The sequence below is a fragment of the Gopherus flavomarginatus genome, chromosome 4 (assembly GCF_025201925.1).
Source record: "Gopherus flavomarginatus isolate rGopFla2 chromosome 4, rGopFla2.mat.asm, whole genome shotgun sequence".
NCBI lineage: Eukaryota > Metazoa > Chordata > Testudines > Testudinidae > Gopherus > Gopherus flavomarginatus.
Genome location: NC_066620.1, coordinates 73413534 through 73433621, shown reverse-complemented (window position 1 = coordinate 73433621; position 20088 = coordinate 73413534). Strand labels below are relative to the sequence as shown.

The 20088-nt window shown below is 41.3% G+C and overlaps 2 protein-coding genes across 3 annotated transcripts in view; both read right to left on the bottom strand.

Annotated features, from left to right (window-relative positions):
* The window catches only part of LOC127049534 (uncharacterized), a 219596-nt gene that overhangs the window by 178199 nt on the left and 21309 nt on the right, over nt 1-20088 (bottom strand). The window lies entirely within an intron of this gene.
* TFB2M (transcription factor B2, mitochondrial) lies at nt 1035-20071 on the bottom strand. The gene is made up of 8 exons (XM_050950438.1): nt 19637-20071; nt 18267-18355; nt 16632-16785; nt 14011-14159; nt 11354-11443; nt 8643-8705; nt 6968-7119; nt 1035-2151 (listed from the first exon to the last, which is right to left on the bottom strand). The coding sequence occupies exons 1-8, from the start codon at nt 19965-19967 to the stop codon at nt 1965-1967; spliced, it is 1215 nt and encodes a 404-aa protein (XP_050806395.1). The 5' UTR covers nt 19968-20071; the 3' UTR covers nt 1035-1964.

Below are 20088 nucleotides of genomic sequence, written 5' to 3'. Positions count from 1 at the left end.
AATGGGCTAGTGCATAAGATTAAAGCGAAGCTATAGACACTTCAGTTTTTATGTCCAAGTTGACTGCTATAAAGCCAGTATTTTACACTTATTGCACCTTTTGGGATCTCACTTTACAAAGGCAGGCATCATTCTCCCCATTTTACATAAGGGGACAAAGAGGTGTCCAAGGTTAGAATAAATGGCAGAGCCAGGAACAGAACTCAAATCTCCTAATTCCCAATCCCCTGCTCCAAACACTATACCATGTACCGACTCCTGGAGTGTGTGCTTTGCCTTATTGTTTTGTAAACAAATAGCATTAAGAGTGACAGTAAATTATTTTTTCCAATTCACTGCTCACATATTTTAGTGTTATCAATAACACAGGTAAAAGTCAGTCACTCTATAATGACAATCTCCCCTTTATTCTTTAGCATCTTGATTTAGTGCAGATATCTTGCTGCAACAAGAACCAGGTATTTGATGCCTGAGAAAAAAACACACAGGAGGAGTTACAATATTAACTCTTGCTGGATGGCTGCATCAGCAAGAACATTCAGTTATCACCTATTACTGCTACAGCAGAAACTAAATTGCTCCTGTTATATGCTAACTCAGTAACGGTGATCACTTTGTAAATACAGATTCTTATAATATCTAAGTGTCAGGAAAGGTGTGAATGGGAAGATAATTCCAATATGCAAGAATTATTCCAGGATTTAGTTAATGCTGTAGGATGGAACGGAGAGTACATGAAATAGACCTTCTAGCAGTTTCAGCATTTAAATATTGCAAAAGATTGTCCGCAGATTATCTCCAGTAGCAGGGACTGCAGTAGTAGGGCAGGGATAATGGCCCAGCCACTGCTTCCTACCATCCCTCCTGGAGAATTAAGACACACTTCTCCATTAGCAGAGACTGAAGCAGCACTTAAAGGAACACTCCTTGACACCTCCCACTCCCCACCAGCCTCAACACCAAATGGACAGGGGAAATAGGAAAGAGTTGGTTAATGAGGGAGAATAGTAGCTGAGGAGAGTGTAAACAAGTACTCTGGCTAGGAATAAAATTTTAGTGAGTTGTGCTTATATGCATATAATAAACACACATTTTAACAATTATATAAAGGGCATAGGTTGTGGGGAAGAGAGAATTTTCATGGCTTACACAATGTTTAAAGGTCTGGTGGAAAAATTTTAGATGCAAATAAGATAGCAAAGCCTATATGCATGTGGATGGGTGGCAGGGTATGTAGAAGAGTGATCAACATCTTCTGACTTTTGAAATTTCAATTTTTAAAAATTACTATGAAATCTTCCCCTCTCCCCACCACATCAGCTCTAGATAATGCAGAGCATACATTAAAACAAGAAACACATATAACTAACCTGAGTACCCATATTATTCTACTGTTGTTTTTCACTCTCCCATTTTTCCTCACCCCTTTGTTCGTAACTATTATTGTATCATGTTAATTTTAGACTATGTTCCTTAGGCCAGGGAGAAGGAAAATAGGTCTTATATTTGTAAAGGGTCTAAACATTTTGGGGCACTGTGAAAGAGTTAATCATAATAATTAAGTATTCTGACAACCAAATCCAAATTGTACAAGTATTTGGTCTCACAGTATTTAAAATATAACAAATATACAGTAGAGTAGCAACAAAGGCAGTACATTTTATGTCATATTCCAAGAGCAACAACAGTTGCCATTATGCTGCTAGAGAAGATGCAACGTTTGATTTCAATCCCATGCATACAGAATGACCTGTTAACTGCCATGCCTACACGTGGTTTAAACAGTTTTTTCCCCTGTGTAGACAGGCTATTGCATTTCATGCGACTTTAATCTTCTGATTTGTGCAGGGGACAACATAATCTTTACTGATGGAATTCTAAGATTTTGAGCCCATTTCTTATTATTTGCATCACAATATAGTCACTGAAACAAATAATTTGTTTCAAAACCAGCAGGTTTAGATTTAGAAATTTATGTTCCTGTTATTTTCCAAGACTTCATCATAGAGCCAACTTTGACTAAATTCTTTAGAGTGTTCCATAGCTTCAAAAAGGCGTCTGTACTCTTCTGGATACAAATTGCCTGTTATAATGTTTTCCGGTATTTCCAGCTCCCTTAATATTTTACTCCCACTGTCTGGACTCCATGAGCTGAAACACAAGACATTACAAAAAACAGTCACATTTTAGCATTTCTTTCAGTTAAAAAGAAAACAACAGTAAGATGCAACACTGGGCACAATTCTCTCTCGATTTCAGACTGTCAAGATTTCCCTCCTGTGACACCAATTGTTTTCTGTGAATGCTGATGATAGGGACCTCTGTCCATTAGATTCATGAGTTTAATCACAAACTTTTCAGGTGGTGAATTTTCCCCTCCATTCATTGTACAAGTGAAATAATACAGAACCAAGGGCATGAATGGGTTTAGATTCCAATGTCTGGGGACAATGAAAGCCATGTTTGTTAAGAGGGCAAGACAGTCTGAAGAGTTTAATTACACCTCCCTTTTCTCCCACTACATGAGGTGGTCTGTTTTACTGTATCCACTCTCTCTCCCACTCATATTATTTCACTGCTATCAAATTTAGGCCTTGAACAGTACCTATAGATATCTTGACTGCATTTATTTTCAAGGCAAGGAAAAAGTATGTTTATTAATACACATTAGCTGCAAATTAAGAGACACAGGGCCAGCTACAGATTCTGGCATAAGCAGCTAGTGGAAAGTAAGCACGCTGTCAATTTGACACTCTACAAGGAAGGAATCTATGATACCCTTTTATACTAGTCTTGCTGAATGAGTTAAAGAACTTCATTAGCATATTGCTGGGGGGATTATCCACCCACCAGAAGACTGACTACAAACCACTGGCAACAAATGAAAGAAAAACCAGTTTGTTTATTGGAATAGTTAACCAGAGGCTGGTCCTTCTGAGGGAGCATTCATTTCCCATGAATGGAAAGAGAACACTAATAACCACACCACAGGGAGTAAATGGAGTAACAGTGGATAAGGAAACCTGAATGTCTTACAGTGAGAAGCTAAAAAATATTGATAGGCAAAACTGACAAATAATTTAAAAGCTTAATTTATAAATTAGATAGTAGAAAACCACTTTAGGGCATCCAGTCTGACCCGCTGCACTGTGCAATCTATTTTCAACAGTGTTTTATTTAGTCTACTTTTGATTTTGGTATTTTGTACATATTAAATTCAATATCTACTCAGCTTCATGTTGCATGTATACATAAATCAAATGGAATAGTGAGAGCAGCTATTCAAAGTTTCCTCTCAGCTAAACCACACATGCACGTGACATGCCAATGTAATGCTGGCAGATTTCTTTTAAAAACAGCGTACATGTGCATTACTTTTTAAAAAACATTATTCAGATCAAAACCAATTTTCACCTAAGTACTGAAAGGCATATCTATGACCTAGGGACCTACCAAACTTCAAGTTTCCATCACCTCCTACTGAGGGCTTAGAGCTGTTACAACAACAAAAACACTACTAAATTTTGTTTAGAAAAACATCTTATCCTAGTCTGCCTGTGCTTAAAAAACAGCCATTTTTATTTATTCCCTGAGAACATATGAACCAAATTTCACCTGAAAAGGGAGTTATAAGGTTGAGCCACACTAACAGAGTTGTTGCTGTATGATCAGCCTAAAATTGGTGGTTATTTTGCTTGTCGCAGCTCAACAGTTTAACTTCTCTATGTTGCACTGTGAGTTTGATTGTTCTGGGTTTGTTAGCCTTCTGTGATTCAGTTTACGCTAGGTTCCCACTCGCTAACAGAAATGTTATTAGAATTGGCATCCCTACGGCACTCTGCATAATGTAACTTGACATATTTTCCCATTAGAACCCTATCCCATTAATGATTACTAGGGATGTTGATTAATCAGTTAACTCACGCGATTAATTTAAAAAAATGAATCGTGATTTAAACAATTAAATCATGATTAACTGCAGTTTTAATTGCAGTGTTAAACAATAGAATACCAATTGAAATTTATTAAAAATTTTGAATGTTTTTCTACATTTTCATATATATTGTGTTCTGTGCTGTAACTGAAATCAAAGTGTATATTATTTTTATCATAAATATTTGCACCGTAAAAATGATAAAAGAAATAGTATTTTTCAATTCATTTCATTCAAGTACTGTAGTGCAATCTCTTTGTTGTGAAAGTGTAACTTACAAATGTAGATTTTTGTTACATAACTGCACTCAAACACAAAACAATGTAAAACTTCAGAGCCTACAAGTCCACTCAGTCCTAGTTCTTGTTCAGCCAATCGCTAAGACAAACAAGTTTGTTTACATTTACAGTAGATAATGCTGCCCTCTTCTTATTTATAACATTACCAGAAAGTGAGAACGGGCATTTTCATGGGATTGCAAGGTATTTATGTGCCAGATATGCTGAACATTCGTATGCCCTTTTATGCTTCGGCCACCATTCCAGAGGACACGCTTCCATGCTGATGATGCTCATTAAAACAAATAATGCATTAATTAAATTTGTGACTGAACTTCTTGGGGGAGAACTGTATGTCTCCTGCTCTGTGTTTTCCCCGCAATCTGCCATATATTTCATGTTACAGTAGTCTCAGATGATGACTCAGCACATGTTGTTCAGTTTAAGAACACTTTCACTGCAGATCTGACAAAACAGAAAGAAGGTACCGAAGTGAGATTTCTAAACATAGCTACAGCACTCGACCCAAGGTTAAGAATCTGAAGTCCCTTCCAAAATCTGAGAGGGACGAGGTGTGGAGCATGCTTTCAGAAGTCTTAAAAGAGCAACACTCCAATGCAGAAACTACAGAACCCAAACCACCAAAAATCAACCCCTTGTTAACCTCGTGCTGGTGGCACCTGACTCAGATAATGAAAAAGAACATGCGTCGGTCCGCACTGCTTTGGACTGTTATTGAGCAGCACCCATCATGAGCCTAGACACATGTCCCCTGGAATGGTGGTTGAAGAAAGAAGGGACATATGAATCTTTTGTGCAGAGATTCTCAAACTGGGGGTCGGGACCCCTCAGGGGTCGCAAGGTTATTACATGGGGGGTCTCGAGCTACCACCCTCCACCACAAACCCCGCTTTGCCTCCAGCATTTATAATGATATTAATTATATTAAAAAGCATTTTTAATGTATAAGAGGGGTCACACTCAGAGGTTTGCTGTGTGAAAGGGGTCACCAGTACAGAAGTCTGAGAAACCCTGCTTTAGCACATCTGGCACGTAAATATCTTGCAATGCCGGCTACAACAGTGCCATGCAAATGCCTGCTCTCACTTTCAGGTGACACTGTAAATAAGAAGCGAACAGCATTATCACCTGCAAATGTAAACAAACTTGTTTGTCTGAGCAACTGGCTGAAGAAAAAGGACTGCGTGTACTTGCAGGCTCTAAAATTTTAGGTTATTTTGTTTTGTTTTTGAATGCAGTTTTTTTGTACGTAATTCTACATTTGTAAGTTCAACTTTCATGATAAAGAGTACTTGTATTAGGCGAATTGAAAAATTTATTGTTTTTTTACAGTGCAAATATTTGTAATGAAAAATAAATATAAAATGAGCACTGTACACTTTGTATTCTGTATTGTAATTAAATCAATATATTTGAAAATGTAGAAAACATTAAAAAAAATTTAAATAAATGGTATTCTATTATTGTTTAACAGTGCGATTAATTGCAATTAATTTTTTAATCGCTTGACAGCCCTAATGATGATTCTTTTTAACCATTATCAGTGATACAGTTTTTAATCCATATGTAAAGGTGGGGCAGTCCCTGTCTGCCCCGTTGCAGCCCAGTGTTGCACTGTGGGAGTGCCCACCTTCATTCACCTGCTTGACAGCAACAGATTCACTTTTTCAGGGGCACAGAAAAGCCAGCACAAATTAACAGAAGAGCATATCCTCTTTTAATAAGGCTCAGGACAGGAGCAATTCAAACAAACAGTTCATAAGGCCCTCACCTCTGAATCCTGCTTCTGTTCCCACACAGACACTAATTGGACTAGTGTCCTAGAACCTGAGAGGAAAGAACCCACCATACACCACAGCCTGCATAGCTTCCACTTCGCTCTCTCTGAGCTCCCTCTTCCTGTTCATATAGCCCAGCCCGAGGCCAGGATAGGGCCTCCTCAATTTTACCCCAGGTGTTGGCTCCACCCTGTCGTTCAGGGACTAGTGCATGCCTGCACACCATAATACAATATGTTTAGCTAATTACTTTTCTAAAGTATTTTAATGCAGCATTATGTAGAATATCTTGTTGAAATTCAGATTTATATACAAACCCAAAAATATAATTTGAAACCCAAATATTTTAAAGAGCATTTACAGAAACAAAGCCGGGCAAAGAAACTTGTTAATAAATTGACAGAGAAGAAAATCTTTTAATGTGCAAGAAGCTAGCATGATTTATAAAATTTAATAATTTCCAGACTACATTATCTCCCAATCTCTTTTAGAACAAACACAGGAACCTCTCTTCTAAACTAGTTCCATTATATAGTTTTGTGTGTTATAAAATATCCAGCTACAGAGTTGTTGGTTGGCAATGCTGATTTTGATATGCAACTTAATAGTCTCATGCATGATTGCAAACTGCATTTGAGAATACATTTATGCAAGAAAAAGAAATACTGGCAAGTATGTCTGCATTTAAAAAATAAGTATTTACAGTATGCAATTACTTAGCCCTACAAATGGCAGAGTAATTTTTAATTTGTTGCCAAAATCCTCATTTTCAATCACAGAGTATTTTGAGCAACTGTAAGCTTATTCTGCATGTATTGGTATAGAATTAAAGGAATACTAAACTGTATTTGGACTGTAAAGAATAATCCTTCAAGATCAAAACACTACTAAATTGTCCTAAACCCTTCAGTCATTTGTCTGTGAAAAACTGTAATATAACTTTTCCATATACTTACTTAAGTCTATCAATTAGTTTAGACTTGCGTTTAGCAAGACACTGTTTTACCATATGAATAAAAGTAGATGAATTTGTGGTTGTCATGCCACCTGTAAATAAATGCCTCCGTGGGGTCATTCGTACTAAACATAAGTGGTCGTTTGGCAGCAGCTGCAACAACAAAAAAAGTTAATGAAAATAGGTCATAGTTAAGATTGCATTTCCTTGATAAAAATAGTGTATTTCTTTAAATCACAGGGAAAGACTTCTCAAAGTAAACCACTCTTTTAGTTAGCAGAGAAAGGCATAATGAGATCCAATGGTTGGCACTCGAAGCTAGATAAATACAAACTAATAATAATGTGCAATTCTTTTTTTTAACAGTGAAGATAATTAACCACTGATGGTGGATTTTACATCACTTTGAGTCTCTAAATCAAGACTGGCTATTTTTCTAAAAGATATGCTATTGCTCAAACATAAGTTATAGGCTTGATGAGGAAATTTTCAGATGAGGTTATTTTGGCCTGTGTTATGCAAGAGGTTACATTAAATAATCATAATGGTCCTTTCTACCCTTGAAAAATTTGAATCTAACTCTCATTAATTATCTGTCTTTTGGACAAATATGGAATACTGTTGTGTAACATTTGTTAAGACTGTCCTCCGATCTGAGACGTGTATGAAGAACTTTTTATCCTTAAAAGATAAAGATAGTTTTGTACTGGCAGAAACAGATATATGACCCAATAGATGTTTTCCATCTCTAATTCCCCAGACTCTATGAAGCGATCTTAATGTATCTTATACAATTGATCTGGTGTGCAGCCATCACCTGAAGTGTCACTTCACATGACCTATGCTGTAATTATGGTGACATCTGATGAGTCTATAAAGCTGTCAAATATGATATAATCAAAAAATTCAAAATAACATTCAGTATTACCAAAAACTGAGACCTTTATGGGGTTTATTGCTAAAATCTTAGATTAAAGAGAGACATAATTGGGCAATGTAATATACTGCTGAGTTTTAATACCAAAGTTCTATAAAAAGTGACAGAAATGCCTTTATTTTTTTTAAACGTCAGGATTTTGTTTCAATTTAAACATTGTCCCTGACAATTTAAACTATTATATCTATAGCCCAAATTTTGCATAATTGTGCTAGCATGAGAACATGAATTTGCAATTGAACAGTCTATTTTCATCATCCAACCTGAGTGAAATACAAATATTACACAAAACATTAGATGCAAAAGTGGATTTTGATTTTTTTTCAATTCTGTTTTGCTAATCTAAGGAGTTATTACTAGCATGTAACAAACTATTTTTTTTTTTAAAAGAGATGATCCTTGACCCAATTGTCCCTTCAAAAGGTCTCATTTTCTTCTTTTCCCATTTATTCTGTCTTCTGCATTTCTGTCATCTTGGTTAATAAAAAGATACTAGTTGGGTTCAGTTTGACTTTTGTTAATAAACCACTTCCTACTTCTTATGCACAGAGCACATTGTGCCTGAATTTCCTATAATGAAAGGGAGTATTTAAATAAAAAACATTTCAATTAAATAAAGGGAATTTATGAATTTTCTTATCAAAATTTGTAATGCAATTAAAACCCCCAAAATCTAAAATTTGAGCCTAAATTGTTTGACAGCATCTCTAAAGAATGAGACCATACGTGTTGATCTTACCACGCTCTTCGGTATTGCAAGTCCCCTGGTTTTTGAATTAGTCAAAAATGAGGACCAAGGTTCCTGGGAGGGGAAAAAAAAAAGTTGAAGTTTAAAATATTTTGTCACGGCTTCATATATTTTTTTAAGATTCAAGTGTCGTGGCCCTAAGGCCTCTATTCTAACATGGTGTCTGTATGGCCAATTGTCAGTCATCTAGAGGTCACACTGGTACCGTATGCAACACCGTGGTGCTGTGTGCTATCTTAAGGTGCAGTGTGCAACATTATAGTGCCGTTTGCATTTTCCCGCTTTTTTTGCCTGGTCACCTAGGGGTCAGGCTAGTGCTGTGTGCATAATACCAGCGTGCCGTGAGCAAAGGGATCCAATCTGACCAATCGTAGTTCAGTTCAAATGGTCAGATTAGGGTTGTCTACAAAACCATGCTAGTGTGCTGGGTGCAGCTTCTAGTGTGCCAGGTGCAACTTCTAGTGTGCCAGGTGCAGATTCTATCTACATAGAGGGCGCCAACTCGGAACCTGGAAGGTGAAGGAGCTAGGGACCAATCAGATTTTGACACGAGTAAAAGAGTCTTTGAATAAAACCATGCCTCGTGCCGGAATCTGCAGGAATATCCACATACTGACTGAAGGACCTGATCAACCCTTCTGCCAGGGGTCTCTTCCGGATATAGCCGGCTCGGGACGTGACATTTATTTTTCGAAGTTGTCTTCTACGGATTCGGTATGCTTCTGGTGTCTGTACTGCTGGTCAGCTGTACCTGGAATACGGTACTTGCTTTCTCATTTTTTGTGAATACTCTGTGCTTTACTTAGTCTCTTCTGCAGAACTGTATATTGTTGTTATTCGGTATAAAGTGTGTGTATACAGCATATGAAAAGTTGAATTGTTGTATTAATAGCTATTGTTGGTGTATTTTATAATATTTGGTTAATGTGCGCACAGTTCGTTTAATTTGGTGTATTTACCTTGATTTTTAAAGAGCAGTTAATTTTTAAGTATTTGGTTCCTTGTTAATGAATGTAAATAGCTTGCTTCAAATTGTGTATGTATTTTGTCCTAATAGTACTGTTAGTTGGTAAAAGTGCTCCTCTCCAGCCCAAGTTGTGATTTTTTTCCCTGTTAATAAACAGCCACATGGTGTTTTGAATTTTCAGTTTGTCTGGTTTTAATTTTCCTCTCTCAATTAAAAATTCACCCGAACTCGCATTAGGGACGGACATCAGGAAGCTACTTAAGCATGTACCTAACCTTAAGCATGTGAGTAGCCCTATTTACTTCAGGGGAACTACTTGAGTGCTTGAAGTTAGGCACCTATTTAAATGACCTTCCTGAATTGGGCCAAAAGCTGCAAAATTGTGGACAAAAGCATTATTTCTCCAGAAAACAGCTCCAGATATCCAAGTTTTTCCCACCTTTTGAAATATGGTCTTTTACAGCCAAAATTATACATGAATGTTTGTATTGGCTTAGGTCTAAAAAAAACACCAGCATGAATCCCTTGTATGTCCAGCAACTGCCAATTCATACATGCTATAGTTCTGTCTACAGCTGCCTACTGCTTGTTCATCCTGGACTGGGTCCTTCATTACCACCCATCTTACACTCTCTTGTGCGTAATGCCTGATGCACCTCTCTGCCAATGGGTTCTAAGTACTTATCTGGCCCCTATCACTATTGTATCTGAGCATCTCCCAAACATTTATGACTGTATGGTCATAGCCTGTGAGGTAGGTCAGAAATATTTCCATTTTACAGATGGGAAGTGAAGCACAAAGATTTGAGTGACCTTGAACAAGTTCACAATCTGTATCAGAGGCAGGAACTGAACCCAGATATCCCAGGTCCCGATGCAAAGCTCCAACCACAAGATCATCCCTCCTCCCTGGTGCCTGAATCTCCTTTTCTACCTCTCCATCCTCCAGTAAAAGCGCAAGCCAGAGTCAAATGCATTACAGTACCATGCCTTGGCTACAAGTGGGAAACAGACTTGCTGCTATCGAAGGCAAACGGGTTAGCTGATGCCAGTCTTTTAGGGGTGAGGAGAGTGGAACAGAACAGTAAGAATTAGTGTGGGTCAGGGGTTTGAGTCAGCAGAAGTTGACTTCAATCAGCCCACAAAGTAGGAGTGTTATTTCTATTCACTTGATGCCAAACTAAACCTTTCAATAAATACTTAAAAAAGCATTCAGCTAATCTCTGAAAGCCTGAAACACAAAATTGCTTCTGTCAAGAAATTCAAAGTGCCCCAGGAACTTTAAATAAATAAGCCTAGTACCACTTTTAAAATATCCCATTTTAAAGCTGCATTTGTTGGGGAGGGGGGAGGTTTGTTTTTTTAAGCAACCTATCCATAGTTTAACACTACTGAGTTTCTTCTTTTTAATTTAGAAAAGAGATGTTCCAAATTTAAAAACCCTAGTTTTAGACCTAAACTAAAAATAATTGTTAACATTTCAATCACACTTGTGTAAAAAAAATAAAAATAAAAAATTCTGGGGTAACAGAGTGAACAAGTACATTTTATATCACAAATTCTGAAGACAGAAAGTTCGAAAGAAAATGTTGACAGATTATTAACTATAATGATACCCTTATAAAAGCATTTTCAACACAGAAAACTAAAAATATGTGGTGCTTTAGAAAATTTAATTGTTTACTATAAAAAGCATTTAGCTCAGTAATCATCATAGACAGTACAAAATACTCACCATGTGGAGAAGCTGAATTTCACAGGCAGTTTGAAATAGCACACTTAATGCTTGATAACTCCTTAGTTCACCAGGTTTTGCAGTCAATACCTGGCAGAAAAACAAAGTTGAAAAATAAGATTATTTCTATATCCATTCACTCCAAAATCCTTATAAATGTGACTGGAAAGGTTAGACTTAAGTTCTCAAGAGCCAGCAAATTCAAAGTTAAGATTAAAATTTCAAGCCCCACTCACTTAAGCTCCACTCCAAGCTCAAGCTTAGACCTCACACAATATGCACCACACATTATTTAAGGCCTCCCTGTCAGACGAACACATTAGAAACACAGATTCCTCCATAAGACCACTTCATTTTGTACAATATTTTAATATTTAAAATTACCTACTTATCACATCTATATTAACCTCTTTACTGAGAGCGAAAAGAGTCTTATGAAAGGACAAGAAAATACCCACTCATTCACTCTACCTCTACAAGAATCAAAGCATTACCCAAATTTGGGATATGTTACTGTTATTGCATAGATTTCATTTTTACATTAAAGCTAGTACCATTCCCAAGAAAGAGGATCACGTAGCCAATTTGTTAAAACAACTCCAGATGATGGATTGTATAAATGTCAAAAAGGTTTTCTAAGGCACCTTCATAAGAAGCCTGGCAATTCAATTCAATATTACATGCCAAACAACTTCCAGAAAGGAAAAAAACCCCAACATTTCAGTTATTCCTGAACTGAGCAAAGACAGAAGTGCATGCATCTATTATGGAGTGATTTCATTTTTAAGTATAGATATAAAATTATTTGACGCAATGATCAATTGAAAAAAAGGGAGCCAGATGTGCCCCTACCTAGAGAAGTGAATTCCAACAGTAGTTATCCAAGACAGGCATTCAGCTCATATCAGGGTGAGGGGGACATTTTGGGGGGAGAGGGTTACAGAAATTGCATGAAGAGAGTGGTAAAATTAGTGTAAGGAAGTAACACTGTAGTGGTGACACTAAAAGAAATGGGCTGCCCTTTTTGCCAATTATTTTTTCATTCAAGAAAATCACTGCTGAACTGCAAATTTAGTGGTATTTGAGCCCCTTATTGTACAAGTGAATACAAATTAAGCATTTAAAAACATATGGGATAAACATAGGTACACTTAGAAATCCTAACATTTACAGAAATACCTGATATAAATATCAAGATTTAGCGGGTTTTGTTTGTAAAAAAGATATGAAAATCACAGGTGCAGGTCTCTCAGTGGAACATGGTCCCCACTGAAAGAAAATATATTACTTTCACTCAGATGCTCCCTGGAAGAGCACAAGCAGTGGTTAAAATTCAGATATTTCTTGCAGGGAAGACAAATTCTGGTGTTCCCCCACCTTGACAGGGACACGTTCCAGCCCATGATTGTGTCACCCCCACTTTAAGGATGCTGAGTCTCCCTCAAACAGAGACTCTTCTCTCGTACCCCAAAGCGCATGAGCTGGTGCCAACAGTAGTTGAATTCTTGGTGGACTCCCCTGTATGCTGCCGTACAGGAACAGACTTTCTGTGTGCCAGGGGTTGCAACACCATTTTGCTGGGCCACACCTCTGTTTGTACAGAGGGCAGCCAGTCAAATTTCAGCAGCAATGCAACCATGCAGCCAGAGCAATGGTCCAGGCCACTCTGGCAGCAGCCATACTGATTTAGTACAGGACCACTGCTTAAAATAGGGGTTCTCAAACTGGACGTCAGGACCCCTCAGGGGGTCATGAGGTTATTACATGGGGGTTCGCGAGCTGTCAGCCTCCACCCCAAATTCCACTTTTCCTCCAGCATTTATAACAATGTTAAATATGTAAAGAAGTGTTTTTAATTTAGAAGGGCAGTTGCACATAGAGGCTTGCTATGTGAAAGGGGTCACCAGTACAAAAGTTTGAGAACCACTGGCTTAAAAGGTGTTGGGCCACGCTTCCCAGTTCTTACCCTGGGACTTATAGAACTTTGGGCAACTGCTAAGACTTTGGTGAAAGGGGGAATCACTAGATCCCTCTCTTCCAGCACACAGGGTGGCAGGCCAAATAAAATGATGCCAAGTTGGATGTGGCTCCAGAGCTACCAGTTGCCTATCCTTTTTTTTTTGTTCTGGTGGTCAACCTCAACCCCATCCCCCGATAATTTTCAAAGTAGACTGTTAAGATAAAAAAGTATTCATTTGTGCAAAGCCAATCTAAATGCTAAGCACCAGGGGAGGGGGCTGCATCAACAGAGGTGATCCTAAAGGGAGTCACAGCATGAAAATGTCTGGGAACTACTGTTATTGCATTAAAAAATATACAACAGAAGTGTAGTGTTGGTTTTCCATCAGGCACTAGGATGTCTTCAATATATCTACTTCTATGACTGTCCCTCACATGAAGAGCACTTTAATTTGTGACACTCATTTTCCTTAAAACAAACTGTGTTATTACAGACAAACATTCCTTCAGGAAGAGCAAGCAGCAGAGAGACAGTCTCTCTCCCTTTTGTTAGAAAAATATCCTTAAGTAAATAAAAAGAAAGAACATTTTTAAAGCTACACATGGACAAAATGCCTCTAAAAAGAATGTTCTAGAGTTTTTAATGAAGCATCAGCTTCTCTTTATTAATCAGTGAAATCTCTTGTACTTAAACATACCTTGTACTCTTTTTCACTAACAAACATGTTCAGTTCTATTCTTCCATATCTGTATATGGAACTGCGTTCATACATGACAAAGATAAACTTCCAAAGAGTGTTTCTTTCCTTTTTTTGCGGAAGGAATCCAATAATTTTTACAGGAACATCTGTTTTGAAAATGAGCAAAGGTATCTTTGAATTTTCAAATATGTATTGCACAACCTCAACAACACTAAAGTGTAAGTTACAAACACGAGAGCAAGCATTATTTTAATCTGAATGTATTTACTGATTTTGTTGCTCAGGTATGGCTTACTCCAGGGGTTGGCAACCTTTCAGAAGTGGCGTGCCGAGTTTTAATTTATTCACTCTAATTTAAGGTTTCGCGTGCCGGTAATACATTTTAATGTTTTTTTTAAGGTCTCTCTCTACAAGTCTATATATAATATAACAAACTAGTGTTGTATTGTAAAATAAACAAGGTTTTCAAAATGTTTAAGAAGCTTCATTTAAAATTAAATTAAAATATTGATCTTACGCCACCGGCCTGGGATTCCGTTCACCTAGGCCGCCAGTGGGCTGAATGGGGCCTGCGGCTGGGACCCCAGCTGGGAAGGGTCTGGCAGCAGAACCCCAGACCAGCAGCGGGCTGTGCGGGGCCGGCAGCAGGGACCCCAGACCGGCTGTAGGCTGAGCTGCTCAGTCCACTGCTGCTCAGGGGTTCCATCCTCTGGCTCCTGCCAGCCGGGATCCCGCTCAGCCCGCTGCTGGTCTGGGGTCCCGGCCCTGCCCACATACAGTGGGTACCTAACTTCTCCCTAGTTCTGACCCATTCTCTTCCTCTCTCTGCACTAAGCTGAGGGTGGGAGTGCACTGAGCACAGGGCTGAGGGTGAAGGGTCTGGCTAGGAGCTAGAATGAAGGAGGGGGCTCAGGGTTGGGGCAGGAGCTTTGGGTGTGGGGGCACTTACCTAGGCAGCTCCCATTTGATGTGAGGGGTGCAGGTGGGAATGTGACTCCCGTTTGGTGCTCGGGGTGGGGATGAGGATGTGCGGGGTGCATGGGATGTGGGGGGGCTGGGGATGTGGAGGGTGCAAGAGTCAGGGCAGAGGGCTGGGGACATGTGAGGGGGTGCAGGTGTCAGGGTAGGGGGGCTGGGTACGTGTGGGGGTGCCAGAGTCAGGGCTGGGGTCATGGGGGGGGGTGAAGGAGTCAACAGAGGGCTGGGTGGTACAGGGCTATGGGCATGGGCCGGGGGGGGGGGGCGTGGGGGTGCAGGGCTCAGGGCAGGGGCCTGGGTGTGTGTGGGGGGTCAAGGCTCAGGGCAGAGGGCTGGGTGACTGCCCCTCCCGAACCCCCAACCACTCCTTGTACTGACTACCCCCTCCTGGGATCCTACCCCCTATCTAAGCCTCCCTGCCCCTTGTCCCCTGACTGACCCCCTAGGATCCTACCCCCTACCTGTCCCCTGACTGCCCCAACCCTTATCCACACCCCTGCACCCAGACAGACCCCCTGGACTCCCATGCCTATCTAACCGCTCCCCGCCCCCTGATAGGACCCCCAGAACTCTGGACCCATAGAAACCCCCCCGCTCCCTGCCTGCCCCAACCCCTCTCCACACCCCTGCCTCCTGACAGCCCCCCAAGAACTCCTGACTCATCCAACTCCCCCAGCTCCTTGTCCCCTGACCACCTCCTCCAGAGACTCCCCCACCCACCCTAACTGCTCCCCCAGGACCCTCCTTGCTCCCTGTCCCCTGACTGCCCTGACCCCTATCCACCCCCCAAACAGACCCCGGGACTCCCATGCCCCATCCAAACCCCCTCCCCGCTCCCTGACTGCCCCCTCCAGAGACCCCCACCCCTAACCACCTCCCCATCCAACCCACCTTGCTCCCTATCCCTTGACTGCCCCCCCCAGCTCCCTTACCATGAGGCTCCCCGCTCATCTGGAGCCCTGCCGCTGCCGCGCGCGCAGCCCAGCCCCACTCTGCCCCTCAGAGCGATGTGCGCGCAACAGCAGGGCTCCGGATGAGCGGGGAGCATCTTTACCTCTCCAAGGAGCCAAATGCTGCCCCACAGGACTGCGCAGCCCCAGCCCCCAGAGCGCTGCACGCGTGGCAGCACGGCTCTGGGGGAAGGCGGGGGAGGGGCCAGCGGCTTGCTGCGCTCGGTCAGCACTCCGGCCCAGGACTGCGGACCCTGTGGCTTGCCGCGTCAGCAGGATTTTTAATGGTAGGCGGAGTCCCAGCAGGCAGTCACGTGCCATTAAAAATTGGCACGCGTGCCATCTCTGGCACGCATGCCAAAGGTTGCCGACCCCTGGCTTACAGCATGGCCCACCACTGAATGCAGTTTGTGTCTGTCTGAATCTTCATTAAAGAGATGCAAACAATTTGAACTACAAATCCCACCATACACAGTTTTACCTCTTACTAAAATGCCAGACTACTTAAGTAAAATTGAGGATTACCTACTGGGCATGTAGTATCTGTGAATCATATCTCTGTATTAAAGATAGATAGATAGATTACTGTAATCCCCTTTACACAAAATTAAGAAAGGCCTTTAAGCACCTGCCAAACTGCCTCTGAGGCCTCAATTACGTACCCCAACATTAGGTTGCTTTTCGATTTACCTGCTGTCCAAGGAACTGCCAAGATGCCCAAATTTTCAAAAAGTTTCTCAGAGTACATAGCAGGTGGTTTCATAGATCCACAGCCCAAAGGATCCAATCTGAAGAAGTCACAATGAACAACTTCTAATTGTCCATGTAGGCTGTTCTCCAGAGACTGAAAGCAATGGTGAAGTTAAATTTTAAGTTTTCAATACCAATAATTTGGACACATCCTATGTATTTTTCCATCCAAAACCAAAAAAACCACAATGAATTATCTTTAAAATAAACGGATTCTGTAAATACTAGTTAAAAATAAGAAACATTGCTCACAGAGCTAGCTACTGAAATGTTGCATATAGGCCAGCTACTTTTATGATGCAAGGCAGATTTTTTTTTTTTTTTTTTTTTTACATACTTAGCATTTGCTCAACTGGAACTTTAGAATGCACTATTAAACTTGTAAAAAGAACAGGAGTACTTGTGGCACCTTAGAGACTAACAACTTTTTATTTGAGCATAAGCTTTCGTGGGCTACAGCCCATTTCATCAGATGCATGTAGTGGAAAATACAGTACGAAGATATATATATATATATATACACAGAGAACATGAAACAGTGGGTTTTGCCATAGACACTATAAGGAGAGTGATCAGTTAAAGTGAGCTATTATCAGCAGGAGACAAAAAGAACTGTTTGTAGTGGTAATGAAAATGGCCAACTTCCAGCAATTGACAAGGAGATGTGAGGAACTGGAAGGGAGGCGCGGGGGCGGGGGGAGAATAAGCATGGGGAAATAGTTTTACTTTGTGTAATGCCCCATTGTTAGTCTCTAAGATGCCACAAGTACTCCTGTTCTTTTTGCAGATACAGACTAACATGGCTGCTACTCTGAAACCTATTAAACGTATGCAACTTTTGGTAAGTTTTAAAAAATATTTGATTAGCCATATTTATCTGAAGATCCCACAGCAATTTGTAATTGTAAATTAAGTCTCTCAATACCTAGATGAAAAACAACTAAAAATGAATATACGCAAAGAAGTTATATAAGTTGCTCATGCTCATGCCAAGTTGATAGCAGAGCTGGAAACATGCAGGAATCTTGGCTCCCAAATCTCAGTCTCTTTGAAACAGCAAAAAAAAGCTCCAAATCAGTAGACCTCCGGTCCACGCAACGCCCCACTTAAAATCATGGGCTCAAGAGTGTACATGCTTGGAGTCAACTGCAGGATCCAGGACAAAAGTTTAATCAGGTAAAGTAATCACTGAAAGTAGCTAAGAATATTTGTCAAAGCTTCTGAAGGCCACATGAAAACATCTTGCTTAAAAACACAGTCAAGATTATTTAGGTGACTATTAGCCACAAATCTATGTACGTCCCTCTTTAGAGAGACCTCAGCTTGATATCCTGCACAAACAGGAGGAACTGACTGGCTATATACGAGAAACAGTGAAAGCCAAAGTGTTGTCAAATGTGCAAAGTAAACAAATTTTAAAAAGAAAAATATTTTTTCCTACCATCTTTAACTTATATCTATCTTAGGTGTTACTTGTAACAGGTAAAACAATTCAAACAGATGGGTGATTTTAATTTAATTTCTCATTTTCCTATCTCACTGCAAATTTCAGATACCCTTACAAAAAAAACATACCTGTAATTCTGGAAGGAAAGCTCTGTCACTCTCCAGAGCTACCACTCGGGCACCTGCATTGAGTAGCGTCCGGGTCAAGACTCCAGGACCTGGAAAAATCATCATTGTTTAGCCCTGTCATTTAAAACTGACTCCCAAAGGACATAACTGACACACACGCCTTTCAAGCAGGAGAAAAATAAGTTTACCTAAATATTGGGGGGGGAGAAGAAGGTTAGATAAAGAATTATGCCCTAAGTCTGCAACATGTGAGTAAAGTTAAGCATGTGTGCAAATTTTTGCAGCATAAGACCTTTAGACAGTAGTCAGACATGATCTCCCTAATTTCTCGAGATCTCTACAGTTGTTCTATAATTTTTTCTTCAAGCTCTGACAGTCTAAATGGACCTTCAGTCTTTATCCGCATTACTACTGTTGAGCAGCTGAGCAGCAACTGAGAACTTTGTGGTTGCAACGTAAAGAAAAAGGCAGTCTGGATACACAGAGACCATATTTGCTGGACTTGTGATAAGACACAGTTTTTGAAATAAAACTGAAGGTGTAAATCATAACCCTCCAGCAACGATGCAAGATATTGTTGTGTTACTGAAACTGAACTTTCTAGCATTCAAACTACAGTACTACTACCAATGAAGTCTGATTTCTTTATACTCACCATCCCTCTTCAAATACTAGAGCTTAAAGAGCCAATTTTGCAGAGATATGCAGTAAGATTTAAGTTCTACGCACTATCTTTTCAGGCTGTGCAGATTGCCACTCTAGCCCCAGAATTTTAGACCAATTCTGAAAACACAGGACAAGACCCACCACTTCACTCTTTATTCCCAGCATTATGTTTTATGTTGTTTTGTTTAGATAATTCCAAAAATATTAAGTTCATATTTACGTGTGAACATTTAAAAGGTTTCCCTTTATCTAATCCCCCGTGACCATGAGCCACCAAGTCCAACTGTCCCCTTAACACAAAGGCTCCTACCCACCCCCAGATGCGGTCAGGATCCTAACAATAAAAGACCTGGAGCGCAGTTACCCCGTTCCCAGACTAACCCCTTGACTTTCCCCGCTAGGCTGGGGCCCTGTCTCGCGGTGGCTCCTCCAGAGCTGACGAGGCCCAGCCGACACGTTTTAAAGGTTCAAACCCAGCCTGCCTGCCTGCCGCAGACGCTGACAGGTTTTTAAGCAGCACTTACACAAGCTGCGTTTCCCAGCCCCCTCCCCAGCGACCCGAGCCGCCCCTTCCGCTGGGACGGCAGGGTCCAGCCGCACCAGCCCCGGCGCATGAAGGCGAGGTCTGCTGCGGCGCAGCGGCTCCGTGTCCGGTGCTGTGAGAAGCAACACGGGCAGGCCGCGGGGCCCGGCCGGGCGCTTACCTGGCTCGCACTCCAGGACGACTGGCTCGGGGCCACACGCCAGGCTCGCGTGCACGGCGCGGGCCAGGTCGGGGCATGCGATGAACCTGCGCAGCGGGGGGGAGGGCCGCGCCCTCTCCAGAACCAGCCGCGCCGCCTCGGCCGCCTCCGGGAGCCGCAGCTGGAGCCCGGAGTCCGGGTGCTGCCGCGGCACCTGGCCCAGGCCGCGCCGGAGAGCTCGGCAGCCGGGGAGGCCGCACAGGAAGGGCCTGAGCACGGCGGCCGCGGCCCCCAGAGCCGCCAGCGCCGAGCGCCGCCCGGTAAGCCCCGGGGACGGCACCGCGCCCAACATCTCGCACCGAGTCCGAGCCGCACCCCCACGTGGGTGACCTTCCCGGCCAGTAAACACCGGGTAGGGCGCAAGCACCAGGGGCACGTCACTTCCGCTTCTGCCAGCAGGAGGCGGTACCCGG